Genomic DNA, 17,407 nt, shown 5'->3' with positions numbered 1-17,407 from the left:
GATTCAGACAAAAAAAGACCACAATCAAATCTGAACTCAGACAAAAAGCAGATCATCCTTCGAACTGCAAAAATACCCAAGCATCCCACTGTAGTGGCCAAAATAAGTGACTGCTTTTCAATTTAATTTTACTTTTTAAAGACAAGGTCTTGCTCTGCCGCCCAGACTGGAGTGCAGTGGCATGATTTCATAGCCCTCTGCAACCTCAAGCTCCTGGGCTAAAGCAATCTTCCTGCCTCAGCCTCCCCCACAGTTGTGTGCTACCTTGCTTGGCTAATTTTTTTTTTTTTTTTTTGAGAGAGATGGGAACTTGTTGTGTTACCCAAGCTGGTCTTGAACTCCTGGCCTGAAGCAGTCCCCCCGCCTTGGCCTTCTAAAGCACTGGGATTACAGATGTTAGCCATGCACCCAGCCAGCTTTTAAAAAAACATTACAGCCTTAGGATTTTGCTTTTCTATTGGCTTTTTAGACCAATCAGAACACTTAGTACCCAGCCATAGTTTTAAGGCTGTCTCATGGTGTTTAAATCCATCATACGGTTTTGTTAGCTTTTATTCAAATCGCCCAAAAGTTATCAGGCCTTGGGCATAAGAAATGGACAATTACTTAATAGTCTGATTTTTTTTCCCCCCTCACAGGTTTTCTTTAGGAATTTCTCATGACTATTTATTGTATCCATAAGGATTGCAAGGTCTCTTAGATCAGGTAAGACCGATAGATGGCCTCTTCTTTAAAGAAGGCTTTCTTGAATACCCTTCCCTGAGGTTGGATAGGCACTGTTCCCCTTCTGTGTGCCCCTGGCACCCACATCTAATGTTCTCCTGGCTTATGACACTCTCATTCAAATTTTCTATCCATGCCCCTTAAGCCCCAGCTTCACACCTAGGAAACATCCTCCAGGCAGAGACCCTGTACTGCCTTTTCTCTCAGTCACAGCTTCAGAGCAGTCAATAGATGCTTATTGTTTAAGAGAAAAATTATTTCAAGCAAACCTGTGTCTTTTACATCCCTCATTCTGCCTTATATCCAGTAGATGTCATTTGACTAAAGAGAAACAATTTTCCTGTGCGACTTATCTTTTTAGGGCTCAGCATACCTCCTTAAACTTTAAATGTGTTTTAAAAAACTCTACAAAAATCATTTTCTGTAATGCTCGCTGCACATCCTTATTTGCTAAGCTGGGATGAAAATGGCAGAAAATCAGCCTAGCAACAAACTTGTACTGGTGTAAATGTTTGATTAATACCAAAAAATGTCAAAATACAACCAATGCCAGAAAATAGAAGAAAAATATTTACATATTGGAAACAGGACAGAGAATACTATTCGGAATTTTTCCTTGAACGTGGCTAATTTTCAGTGGGTTTCTTCCTTTCAAAAATTTAAGCAAATTGGAAAATCACATAAACTTAAGGGACATAGCAATATAAGAAAAAAATGCAGGAGGAAGGTGAAAAAATCAGGGAAATGTGAGGGAAAATTAATATATATGTTAACATATTTAGTATTAACATTTCTATGAAACAGAAAAAGTACTTAAGTTCAACAGTGAGTACATTTACTTCAAAACCCTGTGTCATGTTTTAGTTTAAATAATGAATCTAAGTACAAATAGTTAAAAGTACAGCGTAGCAGAAATTAAACACTTGATCCAGAACCCATAACTGACCCAGATTATTCTACTAGAGCTCACATTGAAAAAAAAAATGTTTCTACATGGAGCTATCTTTTTTTTTTTTTTTTTTAATCAGACATAATAGGAAGATTACTAAAGGAACATAAAGTGTTTGACATTGCCCCAAGAAAGATGCCCCACAGATGGGAAGTGTTGAATATTTAATATAGTCTCAACTACATGAATCATTTCTAACATGGCAATTAATACTACTACTAATAAACAGTGCAGAAGCCAGCTCTTTATTTGTTTTATATGAATTACTTTAAACCAGGTTTGTTAGACAGTTCAGTGTAGCTGACAGTGAATGTTGAACAGGAATGCATAGCAGACCATGTTAAAAATGTGGCATTGTCCCAACGTACAACATGACTAAGACATCCTACATTTAGCAGCACCTTTTTGTAACAGTAACTTAAATGAGCAGTAGAGAAAGAGCATAGGAAAGACTGAAATGGGTATGACCAAAAAAAAAAAAAAAAAAAAAAAAAAACTATTAAATACATTTCCAGCATTTTCTAGGTTGACTACAAAAATCATGGTTCTACAGCTGAGTGGGTTAAGATTAAGCCTTTGTTGTGTGAAAAGACTATATACATTCCACAGGTCAGTAAATATCGCATTACCATTGGGATTATTTCCTCATTTACAGATTTACTACACAGTTTACACATATGTCCACTATACAGTTTTTCACATATAGATGCTCTTATGTCAAATCCTTCAAGCTAGTTTTTTGAGGAATATTCTAATTTGCACTCATACATTCCACAGTAAAGTGCAAGCTAAGAATCTAGATACAAAATTAAAAAGATGGCAACTCTAACCACTACTTTTTGAAAGGGATTAATGATAGCAGCAAGTAAGATAAATACTAGCTGTGTTTCAATAATTTAAATATTCCAAAATAATTAATTGGGATGAAATAGTAAAGGATTGAACCTAGTAATTGTGAATCTCTTACCATGACAAAAGTTTTATCAGAAATACTTTATAAAAGCAATTTTAATTAGAATATGGTTTCCTACTGGTAGGACAATGTAAGAATTGTCAAGTTTATTATGACTACTGTTTTTATACTCGGTAAAATAAATTCATGTAAACAGTATAGAGCTAATTAACAAATTGAGGGAAATTTTTCATATATAAGCTGATAAAACATTATATATGTAACTAATTTTTATTTTCGTTTTTTAGACATCAGGTTGTCACCAGGATAGAGTGCAGTGGTACAGTCACGGCTCACTGCAACCTCCACCTCCTGGGCTCAAGGGATCCTCCTGTCTCAGCCTCCCAAGTACTGGGTCTACAGGTACATTCCACCATGCCAGCTTAATCATTTTTTAATACTGAGTTTTCTTGGGGATAAGGAAATAAGGTGTTAAATGTAAAACAGTTTTACTTATAAAAGTCTAAGAATATTTGGCAAGAACTTGGAATAATCAAGGAAGCAAAATAATTGATTTTATAACTATAGTTTTGCTGATTAGGTTTGTTTGTTTTTTGAGATGGAGTCTCACTCTGTCACCCAGGCTGGAGTACAGTGGCACGATCTTGGCTCACTGCAGCCTCCACCTCTTGGGTTCAAGCAATTCTCCTGCCTCAGCCTCCCGAGTAGCTGGGATTACAGGTGTGCACCACCATACCTGGCTAATTTTTTGTATTTTTGGTAGAGACGGGGTTTCGCCACATTGGCCAGGCTGATCTTGAACTCCTGACCTCAGGTGATCCACCTGCCTCGGCTTCCCAAAGAGCTGTGATTACAGGCATGAGCCACCATGCCCGGCTGATTATTTTGTTATATAAGTGAATATGTAGATCTGAAGTTAGGCAGTTAAACACAGGCATTTTATTGGGACAAACTTCAAGTACCAGGTACTTGCACTCTTAATACTGTCTTACCATCCAGTTATAACTGGACAAAATAAACACGAGACATGGAAAAGGTCTTAGCCTTAAACATGATGACATTGTAAGCTTCTTACAGCAGTGTAATTGAGGCATGGAGATAATGTCTTCAAGGTTCCCCTTCCATGTAGATGTCTTATGTAGGATAATATTCTAAACATTTTATTCACTTCAAGTCACCCCATGTTGCCCTGATTACTTCTGAAAAACAGAAACTTTGGTTATAAGAAGCACTTCTGGGTTCTGACAGACAGTGAACCTGCTGGAGTCGGTGGTGGGGAGGAATGGTAGGTAACTGGGAGGTAAACAACAGGAACAATAGGCAAGGTTAGAAAATGAAGTGGGAGAAGTTATAAAAATTTATTTTCCCACGAAATAATTCCACAAGCTGTGTAAACATTTCTTACTAAAACAAATACTCTAACACACAAAGATTGTACATTTCCAGTGAAACACTCACAGTAAAATTGCCTGTATTTTTACTCTCTACGAGCAAAAACAAGGAGGCAGCAGATGAATGCTTTCCTAGTTACCTTTGGCAGCAAGCTTACTCACATTCCCTGACTGCTCAATGGGTTATTAAAGCAACATATAGCACAATTAAATACAGAGCCAGGTGGGCAGAATGCTCGATATCAGTCTTTAGTTTCTTCACTAGTCTTCAGCATTTCAATTCATCTCAGCCATTCAGTCACTCGTGCACACTCTTACATACGGACACACACACGTGCATATAGCGAGTTCCGGCTCATAGACTCCAGTGCAGTGACTAGAACAGACACTAGCTACTAAGAATGTGTCACAATCAGTGTGAACTGTATGGAGTAGAACAACCTCTGGAGTTTTATATTTACCATAATTTATGGTGAAAATTACAAACTTACAAGGATGGTATAACATTCAGAATTCAAACCTTTTCAAGTCAAGCAATCACACATATTTACAGTATGTACAATCTTTCTACTAGAATGAGGATAGGTGTCTAGACAATGTTATTACAAATTTCCTGAATGTGGGCATTTCTAGTCCCTGTAATTCATAAAGCAAATCTGCTGACTTGGCATTAAGACTCTAAAATAGTGTGATCAAACTTATATATATATATATATAATATAATAAGAAGGTGTTTGCAGAAATAACATTTACAAACTGTCTATACAGTACACAGTACTAGTACATAGAAAATAGATTCTAACTTTATGATCCCCTTTGTGTAAGGCAAGACTGAATCTGTCCCCAAATTTAGTCAGCCAGAGGTACAAGCAAGAAACAGTGGTCCATGAATGAATATGCAAATCAGGTGCCTGCGTATTAAAAATCTGGAGAAACGAGAGATTCCACTTTTTATCTGTGCTGATTCTGGCTTGTTGGATACATCAACTACATTTCTTAAAACACCAACATCACCTGGGTGGCAACAGATTTTGTTCAAGTGGCAGCTACCCAAAACAGTTTTTGAAGAGTCCAGTATACAACCGGAGGACTGCAGCCATACCAGGCCAATTTATGTAGCACTTACAAAAGAAAAAGTATCTTAATACTCTATTCATGCTATTGCTATTTAAGCAACAGCAATACAAAATATTACAAGACAGATCACATATGATTGCAGTGTAGACCCCAAAGGCTTTGTTTTGGGGATGCTGTTATACAAGACTTCAAAAAAAAAAAACAAAAAAACACAAAAGGGCAAAAGTCATTGGCGGATGTAAACATCCCTGTTCCACTCCCCAGCCTCATTCCGTTTTTTGGATATCACTTCTCCATCCTTTTCACAGTAGCGATCCTTAGATTTATGACGGCTGCGCTGTTTGTTGCACTCATTGTGGTCCTGCTCTCGATCCACGTCTCGGGAACGGTGCCGAGACTCCCGGTGTCTGTGGTCACTGCTCCCGTGGGTCTCGTCTCTGTGGTTGTGGTCACGGTGTGAGGCATAGTGGTCCACGTGGTCATGGGAATAATCTTCCTTTGGCTCTATGTAGGCAGAGTCTCGACTCTCCTGGGTTTCCGAGTCAAATGTCTCTTGCCTGGAGAGGCCGCGACTTGTCCCACCGCGATGGTTGTGGTGTGGGGCTGAGGAGGAAGAGCGGTGCTGGGATTTTTTGACTGGTTCCACACTGGGTTCGTCTTCAGCTTGGGAAGCAGAACGGATAGGAGCGGAGCGATCAGTCCTTTGATCACCTTGAGAACCCTGGCAGCAAAAGGAGCATACCAGGCATTAACCAAGGTCAGTGTGTAAAGAACATGTCCCAGAGCAAGCGCATTCAAGTGGAGTCCTTTTTAAGCATCCGAAATGAAGTCTAACCTAGCTTCATCCCTTTGGTAACATCCAGTGGCATTTATAAGGCTTGTAGTGTATTAAACTGGACTTTGTAAGTGCCTAGAACAGTGTGCATGGTAACCTTTTCCTTAAAAAAAAGAAAAAAAGGCAGGGCAAGTGTTCTTTTATATATTCTCCTGCAGCTCAAATATAGATGCAGGTCCCTGAGATTTTTCTATACAGGGGTGTAAACTTAACTATCTCTGCTTGACTGTGATAATATTAAAAATAGCAAATCCTTATATGATACAATGATACAATATGGGACAGGCACTGTTCTAGACCGTTTGTATATAATAACTCATTAATACAATAGCCCTATAAGATCATCTCATGAGATTACTAATTCCAGCAGCCTCATGGACAGGTTGCCATTATTATTCCTGAGGTAAGAACAGTTAAGAAATTTGCCCCAGGTTATCTGCCCCACAAGTGGTAAGAGGTGGAGCCAGGATTTGAATCCAGGTGATCCGCTTCCACAGTCTATATTACTGTTTAAAGTAGAAAGTTTCTACTGTAGAAAGTTTCTGTAATCTATGTTTGTTCTGTCAATGGTGCTTTTCTTACAGGTACATGGCTCATGCTGGACTTGCTTTGAGTTAATATACTAGAACAAGCCCCAAGCAGGCTACTGGGCTTGGATCCTGGAGGTGTCACCATAGGCTACCTTTTTTCCTATGAAGATTGTATATATAGATATATATAAAAACTTCCCTTACCTGTGAATTAGAGGCTAGGGTGGGGCTAAGAGGCAGACTTGAAGTGGCTAATGTACGGCTAAGGAGAGGGTTGGGGAGGCTGCTGCTGGGAGGATGGGTGGCCTTCCAGTAGGCCTCCAGATAGTCGGCAAGGTGCTCACAGGCATCCTCAAGCTGGTTCTCATCCAAGATCACATCGAACAACTCCTGCAGAGGCAGACATTCCAGACCACATTGATGCAGCCCCTTCCCACCTCCATAAGAGGAGGAAGGGGCTCATGAGCTGCACCCCTTTGTACTTCCTCCTGCTTCTATAAGCGCTGCTACTATCTCCTTTTTTATTTAGTTAGCAAGTGTCTGACTACCTCAAATCATTGTTTAGGGCACTGAATGCTTAACTAATAATGGCCAGAAAGGTAACAGTTGTTAAGGGCATGGCAGCACAGAAAAGTTGTCTATCAGCAATGAAAAAAGGCATGGATACTATGATACAAACGAGATGTATATATATTTGAACAGAATAGGATAGAAGCCTATTCTTGACATCAAGATCATGAAATCTTTTTTCTTTTCTTTTTTTTTTTTTTTGAGACAAGAGTCTCACTCTGTTGCCCAGGCTGGAGTGCAGTGACCTGATGTTGGTTCAGTGCAACCCTGGCCTCCCAGGTTCAAGCGATTTTCCTGCCTCAGCCTCTCAAGTAGCTGCGGTTACAGGTGCCTACCACCAAGCCTGGCTAATTCTTGTATTTTTAGTAGAGATGGGGTTTTGCCATGTTGGCCAGGCTGGTGTTGAACTCCTGGCCTCAAGTGATTTGCCCGCCTTGGCCTCCCAAAGTGCTGGTATTACAGGTATGAGCCACCATGCCCAGCCCAAGATTATGAAATCTGAATTTAGAAATTAATAAGGTAAGATTAGGATGTGAAATTTGGCAGAAGCAGCCAAAACCACTGATAATTTGACGTTGTCCAAACTTCACAGTTGAGAAGAAAAAAAGTCACTTTTCAAAAGATTTTTTAGTGTTTATTATAAATTTTAACATACATTAAGCAATCAAATATTCATAGTGCCTGAAATAGCTATGCTTGAAAAAAAAGCCTGGCGCAGTGGCTCATGCCTGTAATCCCAGCACTTTGGGAGGCTGAGGTGAACGGATCACTTGAGGTCAGGAGTTTAAGACCAGCCTGGGCAACATGGCAAAGTCCCATCTCTACTAAAAATACAAAAATTAGCAGGGCATGGTGGCGTGTGCCTGTAGTCCTAGATACTTGGAGGGCTGAGGTGGGAGGATCACTTGAGCCCGGGAGGCAGAGGTTGCAACAGTGAACCGAGAGGCCACCACTGCACTCCTGCCTGGGCGACAGAGCAAGACCCTGCCTCCAAAACTAAACCTAGGAAAGCTCTATAGCCCCAAGGCATTGTATGTAAAGCATAGACGACAAGTGAGAATCTAGTTAACTTATTCCTTAGAAATTGATTTAAGACCATGTGAAAATATGTCTCAGTTACTAAGAGCAGACAACTTGCTCTCTATGATCAGAAATGAATAATATACCAACTCCAAATAGACTCATCATACAAGCCAAATTTTTGGAACCAGGATCTTGTGTTAGATATTAACAGCGTGAAGTTACTGCAGGATGTACTGAAGCTTTTTGTAAGCTATAAGCATCATTTGGATTACTTGTGCGCAAAACACATGATCATGGAAGGAACATGATCATGGAAGGAGGGAGGACAGTTTACTTTGGAATGAATACCACTTTAAGTGATGAGGATTCTCTTCTGTGACAGGTGTTTGACGGTTTTTTTCAAAATATAATGCCAGTTCTGGCCAGACATGGTGGCTCATGCCTGTAATCCTAGCACTTTGGAGGGCCAAGGCAGGAGGATCACTTCAGGCCAGGAGTTCTAGACCAGACTGGGCAACACAGGAAGATTTAGCAGGGGGGAAGGACAAAGATCTCTATAGGGGGGAAAAAAAAGTTAGCCGATCATGGAGGCATGCACCTATACCTATAGTCTCAGCTGCTTGGAAGGCTGAAGCGAGAGGATCCCTTGAGCCCAGGAGTTCAGGGCTGCAGTGAGCTGAGACCATACCACTGCACTCCCAACATGGGCAACAGAGCAAGACCTTGTCTCAAAAAAAAAAAAAAAAAAAAAAAAAACCAGGTCTGATCTCTGTAACTGGATTATGCTGTATATAGAGATAACTTACTGGAGGACACTGAGCCAGTTTATCAGCTGCTACCATCTGGACGTTGAGGTGTTTAGCTTGAGATTTCCCTCGAGATTTTATTAACCTTTGTAAAACCTGTAAAAGATAATGAGTTTTTAACAGAGTAGTAACTACACCCAGGTAAAGAACAAGGTACATTATTGACTCCTTTCTCTGGGGCCTTTTTATATACAGCACAAGGGGCTTGTAATAGATGGAGCTATAAGATTATCTGTAAAATTAACATGTTAACGTAAATCACAGTTGCAAGCTTTAAGCACTCACATTCTTTTTTCTAAGCTAGCAGATCTCAAACATTTTGTCTCACAACCTCTTTAAAGAAGCTAAAATGGAAAACTATTACAACATTTAAAAATTCACAATAAATCTGCTACATGTTAAAATTTTTTTTATAAAAATAGCTACATTTTTTATAAATCTAACAGCTGGCTTCATAGAAGACAATTGCAGTCTCCTGTTTGCTTCTACAGTCAACCTGCTGCAGTGTCTTGTTTTGGTTGAAATATGTGAAGAAAATCCAACCTCTTACAGATTTGTAATTGAGAAAAGGAGAAACAATTTAGTATAGTCTTCTTTGATACTACACTAAAACTCAACAAATGGTAGTTCCGTTGTTATGTGGAATCTGAAACCTGCAGTGAAATTTTCTTACTCCATGACATTCCATTGGTCTATCTTGAAATTAACATTATTCATTGATCATACAAACAATAATGGTTCACTGACTTCAGATCTTCCAAATGTTGACATATTTCATTATACAGTATTAAAACATCATATTCATTAATATTACCATTGATTTCATCAGAGAAATCTTTATTGGGAAGCTTCTAAGTCCTCAGAGGTGCATACAAGTTTTCTAAAATTCTGATTGTTGTCTGAAAGCTTGAGTTTTATCATTGGCAACACATGCTGTTCTCCTTGAAGTGACAGGCTTATTTTGTCCAAGAAAATATCTGCTACACCAAGTCTGAATAAGCATAGCCTGACAGTTGTTGTTGGAGATAAAAATGGCATTCCATGAAAAACATGGCTAGTTTAGTTCAAAACTCAATCACACCAGTGCTTGTCCTTCAGACACTTTTTGGTATGCAGCAGGAGCTTTGTGTGTACTTTATTACACTGAATATTAAAAGTCAAGATTTAATAAAAGTAATAAACTATACTACTTAATCAGGACAGTAAGTGAAATTGGCTTTTTTCCCCCTTAAACTGGGAAAGCACAGTGGTGATGAATACATGAACTTCTGGTACTTTGATACCACAGTCTTGATTCATGCTTAGATGCCAGCAGTTTTACCCACCATTGCTTTTGCATCAGCCTTGCAAATGTCAAAACAGTGAAAATGTCAAATAGTGTCCTAGTATTATCACGGAAGTAGTTTTGACTAATTAAATGGACCCTCTAAAAGTGTCTCAAGACCCTCCAGGGATCCATGGACCACACTTTGAGAACAGCTGTTCTAAGCCATGAAACTAACCATGCCTTGTTTATATCAATTTAAAAATTGTTGACCATCATGTCTCTTCAAATTCTCTGTACCTCATAAAGGCTATTACAATAGCCTAATTATAGAAAGCAGAACATAAAATACATTTTACTAAAATTTGATTATAGAGAAAACTGTAGCAATCCTACTTACCTTAGGAGAAGAAATCTTTACATATACTATAATAGGGGCCAAGGAGGTTTTACTGAGTTGAGCTGGATGATTAATCGTATCTGCATCAAGGACCACCAATTGCAATGTTCTTGCAAGTTCAAAAATCCTTTCAATTTCACTCTGAACTTCCGCTGTAAAGGGTGAAACGGTTCAGTTAAAGTGCAGTATTTTTAAGATAAAGTAAAATGGTATGCTGTTTCTTCAACAGAAAGGTGAGTAGGTCAGCCATTATGTTAATGCTTATAGGCAACAGAATTGATAAAAGTTTACAACAGTAATTTATCCTCTTAGAAAGGGCTCTTTCTCCACACATCATTAGGATGTAAGGAATTTTTCTCTCAACCGGCTGCAGAATTTACTTTTAGTATAATACTTGGATTGTGGAAATTTTTAGCTCTCTGCTGACATTCTTTGTGCTTCCACTCTATGAAATCATTTCATAAAACTGCTGTAAAATAAGAACCTTGAGCTATCTTCCATGTGTTCATTGCAGACCACATTGCACTAGCAACCATGACAAGTTTTCCTTTCAGTGCATGGGCTGATCTATGTTTACATGTCATCTGTATGCCGTCTAGATATGTTTATTAATAAGATGAAATACAAAATCAAACAGGAAAGACATGAATGGCACCAGTAACAAACTTATCCAAAAACACACCTCATATTTTCCAATCAGAGGAATACCCCTTTAGTAGTCACGCTTTAAAAGGGCAGTTTTCAGAGGCAGCACTACAGAAATCTAAAGTATAAAATTTGTAGAAACTTATCACAAAACATTTAAATATCTACTTGAACTCCAAGAAAATTACATTCAGTTCATTTACTGTTCCATGATCTCCAAAGAGTCAAAAACAGGACTGACAGAATTTTCTGCGATGAGGGAAATATCCTCTATATGTGATCCAGCGTGGCAACAGCTAATGGGCTACTGAGCATTTGAACTATAGCTAGTGTGAACAGGCAACTAAATTTTTAAAATTCAATAAATAGCCAGAAGCTACTATTACTAGGCAGCATAGGTCTATAAAGCAGAGTACATAGCTTACAGTTACCACTGCAGTCATGCAGGTTGAATTCCATGAGACTTTTATGCTAGCAAATGTGGATTTACAATTATGTTTTAATTCCTCTTAGGCAGTTTGATTCATGCCAGAAGCTTCCTGGAGATAATTTTAACTAGTACATTATTGAAGAAAAGGTATCTCTCTGGTCACTAATCCATCTGCCTCACGGTATGTTATGACTTGAGTCCTTTTGTTTACCTAGATATCTTTAAAAAATCAGGGCCCAAACTACATGAGATACTAGCTTTAAAATGACATTGGGCCACTGAACCCCAGTCAAGTTCCAACGTAAAATAATGTTTATTGTAAGAATTAACAAATCTGATCACAAAGATTTTCATCTTTGTTTCATCTGTTAATAATAAGTGTTCAGATAGTCACAGCATCCCATGTAACTCCTTGCTTTTAAAGGATTGAGCACTATTTTTATTGATTATAAGTTTAATATGTGTGTGTGTGTGTGTTTTTTTTTTTGGAGACAGTCTCGCTCTATCTCCCAGGCTGAAGTGCAGTGGTGCAGTCTTGGCTCACCTCCGTCCGCCTCCCCAGTTTAAGTGATTCTCTCACCTCAGCCTCCCACATAGCTGGAATTACAGGCATGTGCCACCAGGACCAGCTAATGTTTTGTATTTTTAGTAGAGACAGGGTTTCACCATATTGGCCAGGCTGGTCTGAAACTCCTGACCTCAAGTGATCTCCCTCCTCAGCCTTCCAAAGTGCTGGGATCACAGGCATGAGCCACTGCGCCCGGCCCTAATATGTGCTCGTTGTATAAAATCTGGATAACCTTAAAAAATATTACATATACAGATATTATTTCTATTATGTCAATATATTAACATATGTTTTAATATATACACATATATAAAGATATTTCTGGTAGCCTTACATACATACTTTATACTCCTTTAATTAAAGGGAAAGATTTTTTAAAAGATTTTAAAGTGGACTTTCAGAATCCTGGTGGAACACCATATTAGTAGATACAACCTTAAGGATCAATGACAAATTCTGATAATACTTTTGACTTCAAAGTAAAAATGATGCTTTTAAAAAGGAATATATCCATGCATGGAATTTTCCTTTGACAGAGTATATCATGATCAGAATTTACTATAATAAAGAAATGTCAGAAACTCCCCCAATGTTTGTTTCTGAAACTGAAAGTCAATTTGATTCTTTTGAGTTGGCCTAGTGTCAGGCCTCTGAGCCTAAGCTAAGCCATCATATCACCTGTGACCTGCATGTATACATCCAGATGGCCTGAAGCAACTGAAGATCCACAAAAGAAGTGAAAATAGCCTTAACTGATGACATTCCACCATTGTGATTTGTTTCTGCCCCACCCTAACTGATCAATGTACTTTGTAATCTTCCCCACCCTTAAGAAGGTTCTTTGTCATTCTCCCCACCCTTGAGAATGTACTTTGTGAGATCCACTCCCTGCCAGCAAAACATTGCTCCTAACTCCATTGCCTATCCCAAAACCTATAAGAACTAATGATAATCCCACCACCCTTTGCTGACTCTCTTTTCAGACTCGGCCCGCCTGCACCCAGGTGAAATAAACAGCCTTGTTGCTCACACAAAGCCTGTTTGGTGATCTCTTCACACGGACGCACATGACCCTAGCTAATGAAAGAATGGACCTCAGCATCTTGAAGAGGGGACAAGCTTTCCTCAACTCCCACTGTTTCGTATACCCACTGAATTAAAACAAACTGAAAAATGAATAATACCTTTCCATGCTTTATATCTCTAATATCTATAAACAACACCCAGGAAGAATCAATGTTTCCTCTAAGATACAGAGGAGAAGCTACAACACTGATCATGAGAGAAATGCAAATCAAACCACAGTGAGATTTCATCTCCCACCAGTTAGAATGGCTATTATTAAAAAGTCAAAAAATAACAGATGATGCTGTTGAGGTTGTGGAGAAAAAGGAACGCTTATACACTGTTGATGGGAGTGTAAATTAGTTAAACCATTGCGGAAGACAGTATGCCAATTCCTCAAAGACGTAAAGATAGGAATACCATTTGACCCAGCAATCCCGCTACTGGGTATATACCCAAAGAAATATAAATCATTCTGTTATAAAGATACATGCACGTATATGTTCACTGCAGCACTATTCACAATAGCAAAGATATGGAATCAAACTGAAGGCCCATCAATGATAGAGTGGATAAAGAAAACATAGTACATATACACCATGGAATACTATGCAGCCATAAAGAACAAGATCATGTCCTTCGAGGGACATGGATAGAGCTGAAGGCCATTATCCATAGCAAACTAACGCAGGAACAGAAAACCAAATACCACATGTTCTCACTTGTAAGTGGGAGCTAAATGATGAGAACACATGGACACATAGAGGGTAACAGTACACACACTGGGGCCTATCAGGGTGGGAGGAGGAGAAGACTCAGGAAAAATAACTGATGAGTACTAGTCTTAAAACCTGGGTGCTATGAACTTAAAAAACAAAAAACAGAAGTTAACTTATTTAGAAGGAGGTTTCTGTAGTCAAACAATACTGTAATAATAGAGAGTGGAGATGGTTACTTTCATTGTGGCTAGTGTTGAGGGACACCTAAGTGGTCAGTTAGGAATTAAGACCTGGAGATACCTCTAGTATAAGTTATTTAATGCCATATGTGTTATTCCAATGCCATTTTCATAATTACTACACACAAAACTCTTAATTTTGACCAGTACCTGCCTTATCTTACAAAAAATCTGTAAAGCCTTCTCTAACTACCTTTCTCCCCACACTAGTAAATTCTGCTACTCTGTCCCCACTGCTACATATCAAAGTGACTTCGGGGGGCAGAAGTGAAGCGTCATCACTTCATAGAGCTGTAAGGTCATTGGGTAACATATTGAACCTCTTAGAACCTAAGTATTCTTATCTGTATTATGGAAATGAGGACTAAATGAATCCATACACAAAGCTTCCCTTACAATTATTACAGTACTTGGCCTACAGTAAGTGCAGACAGTCCATGACTTATGATGGTCTGACTTAAAGATTTTTCAACTTGAGAGAGTGTGAAAGCAATATACGTACAGTAGGAACCGAACTTTGAGTCCCCATACAACCATTCTGTTTCTCACTTTTAGTATTCAACACATCACATGAGATACTCTACACTTTATTATAAAATGGGTTTGGTGTTAGATCACTTTATCCAACTGCATTTTTTTTTTTTTGCATTTTTGTACTTTTTGCATTTTTATTATAATAAAATTACAGCCTCCTCCTTGGCTCACTCTTTACTCCTTGATCTGCTGCTTTTAGAATTCTCAACCACTGACCAACCATCTGTCTGTCTGTCTATATATACAAGATTTTGTCCATGTCTTCCTGTAAAACAAACACTCTGAGAAAGAGTACTTTGTGTCCTTTACTTTTGTGTCCCTGGCACCAAAATAATGCCTGGCACATCGTTGGTACTCAAGTATTTGCTAAATGAATGAATCCCTCTGGTCTGTACATGGTCACCTACCAACTTAAGAATAATCATATGGTTTGGCTGTGCCCACCCAAATCTCATCTTGAATTGTAGCTCCCATAATTCCCACGTGTCATAGGAGGGACCTGCTGGGAGGTAACTGAATCATGGGAGCAGGTCTTTCCCATGCAGTTCTCCTAATAGTGAATGAGTCTCATGAGATCTAATGGTTTCATAAAGTGAAGTTCCCCTGCACACGCTCTCTTTTGCCTGCTGCCATGTAAGACGTCACTTTGCTCCTTCTCCACCGTCTACCATGATTGTGAGGCCTCCTTAGCCATGTGGAATTGTGATTCTGTTAAACCTCCTTCCTGTATAAATTACCCAGTCTCGGGTATGTCTTTATTAGCAGTAATTCTTGTGAGCATCAGATGATGTGTGGAAGGAGTTTTAAGTGTGACAGATAAGGACATAAAAAAGGAAATTGCTATAAGCAAAACACATGATCACATTTTTTTTTTCCTGTGAACAGACTAATACAAATAAGCTCCAAACTTTTCACATCTTACCCCTGCCTATCTCCCTGGTGTCATCTCGCATCTCCCTCTTTTTAAAACCATATATTTTAGCTTAAATGAAGCACCTACGTTTTTCAGAAGACTGTAGTGGCTTTCACTGTCTCGAATCACTGTCACCCGTCTGCACACGTTTCCCTTTTTCTTGGCTAAATCCTGTCATCTTTAAGTCTCAGCTCAGGATCAGCTCCCTGGAAAAGCCTTTCCCTGTGCCTCCTGCAGCATCAGCTCTTTGGCAGCCAGTTCATGGCTGGACCACTTTGCTCATTACCCTCTATTCGATGGGCTCTTCAATGATTCGCCTTATGGCTACACCCAGCTCCTTGAGGGAAGGGGCTTCATCAGTTCATTTTTTTATTTGTGGGCTTTCGCGTGATATTTGGCATCTAGTGTATGCTCTATGAAATACATAGACTGGAAGATTCATTTAAAAACAATGTATAATCAGTAGTTGCAAAAAAATCTTGGCAATCTAAGGAAATCTGTTAAGTAATTGATTCCACTAATGAGTCTAAAAAATTACCTGACTTGGTTAATTCAGTTTAATCTATGAAATGAGCATTTTAATAATAATTCTTGGCCAGGTGCAGTGGCTCATACCTGTAGTCCTGGCACTTTAGGAGGCCAAGGCAGGGGGACTGCCTGAGCCTGGGAATTTGAGACCAGCCTGGGCAACACAGTCAGACTCCATCTCTTTAAAAAATTAGCCCGATGTAGTGGCATGTGCCTGTAGCCCCAGATACTCAGGAGGCTGAGGTGGGGGGTTTGATTGGGCCTATGAGGTCAAGGCGCAGTGAGCCCTGATCCACACTACTGTACTGCAGCCTGGGTAACAGAGTGAGACCCTCTCTCAAAAAAGCAAAATAAAAAGTAATTCTTGTGAGCATCAAATGATGTGTGGAAAGAGTTTTAAGTGTGACAGATGATAAGGACATAAAAAGGAATTGCTGTAAGCAAAACACATGATTACATTTTTTCCTCAAATATATTTCTAAACCTGTTACTGAAGTTTTGCCAATGAAGGGTTGTTAGGTGAGAAACAAAACTGAGTTCTATAATGTATCATGCTCATTGCTAACAGATAAAGCTTATTATTTATAACAGTTTTTCTATTATTTATATAATCATACTTCAGAGTAAATGAAGAACTTCTATGTTAGAAACCAGCCTCTCAGAGGATTTGTATATCTAACCTATAAACAGAGAAAAATTAAGCTCAAAGATCTGACACAACTCTCAGAAAGTTTACTTTATAAAAACAGAAACCCAACAATCCAATAAGCAACTTGTGTAACAGTGATTAACCTAAAACTCCAAGCACATACCAAAAAGATTAAATAGCAGCAGAAGGGTTTCAATTTGATCAATTCAGTACATGTTAATAAGCAGTATCCACATACCACCCTGTAAACACAATAACTCCCTACACTGTTTTTACAAATAAAACATATCGATATCTATCAATAAATATTTATTTATCAATAAATAAAAATTGATTTCATCCTTTACCGATTTCCAAACACACAAATTATACTCTCCGAGTATGATTTCATTATTGATATACATCAGGAATTAAGGAATATTTAGCATAATAATGGCTATCATTTATTGAGCACGTATCATGTTTAATCCTTGCAATAATTCTAGGAGGTAGTTATTTCTTTTTTTAAGATGAGGAAATGGAAACTTCAAAAGGTTAATAAACTTGCTCATGGTAACACTGATGCAAAGCCAGGAGATCTTAGAGTCTGCAGACACGAAAGCTCACATTAGTGAAAACAAACCACAACCAAAACAT

General features: G+C 38.6%; 1 protein-coding gene across 12 annotated transcripts in view; it reads right to left on the bottom strand.

Annotated features, from left to right (window-relative positions):
* Positions 1 to 1,897: 1,897 nt before the first annotated feature.
* Positions 1,898 to 17,407, bottom strand: part of CACNB2 (calcium voltage-gated channel auxiliary subunit beta 2) — a 406,631-nt gene continuing 391,121 nt past the window's right edge. For all 12 annotated transcript variants that reach the window (XM_005564746.5, XM_005564749.5, XM_005564747.5 and 9 more), the window contains 4 exons: positions 10,482 to 10,633; positions 8,818 to 8,913; positions 6,623 to 6,808; positions 1,898 to 5,774 (listed from right to left, as the gene is read on the bottom strand). In XM_005564746.5, coding sequence (XP_005564803.1) covers positions 5,280 to 5,774; positions 6,623 to 6,808; positions 8,818 to 8,913; positions 10,482 to 10,633 — 929 coding nt within the window. In that variant the 3' untranslated portion in view covers positions 1,898 to 5,279. The remainder of the gene's footprint in view (positions 5,775 to 6,622; positions 6,809 to 8,817; positions 8,914 to 10,481; positions 10,634 to 17,407) is intronic.

This window comes from Macaca fascicularis, chromosome 9 (assembly GCF_037993035.2).
Source record: "Macaca fascicularis isolate 582-1 chromosome 9, T2T-MFA8v1.1".
NCBI classification, from domain to species: Eukaryota; Metazoa; Chordata; class Mammalia; order Primates; family Cercopithecidae; genus Macaca; species Macaca fascicularis.
The sequence above is the reverse complement of the archived record's forward strand: the minus strand, read 5'-3'. Positions and strand labels throughout refer to the sequence as shown.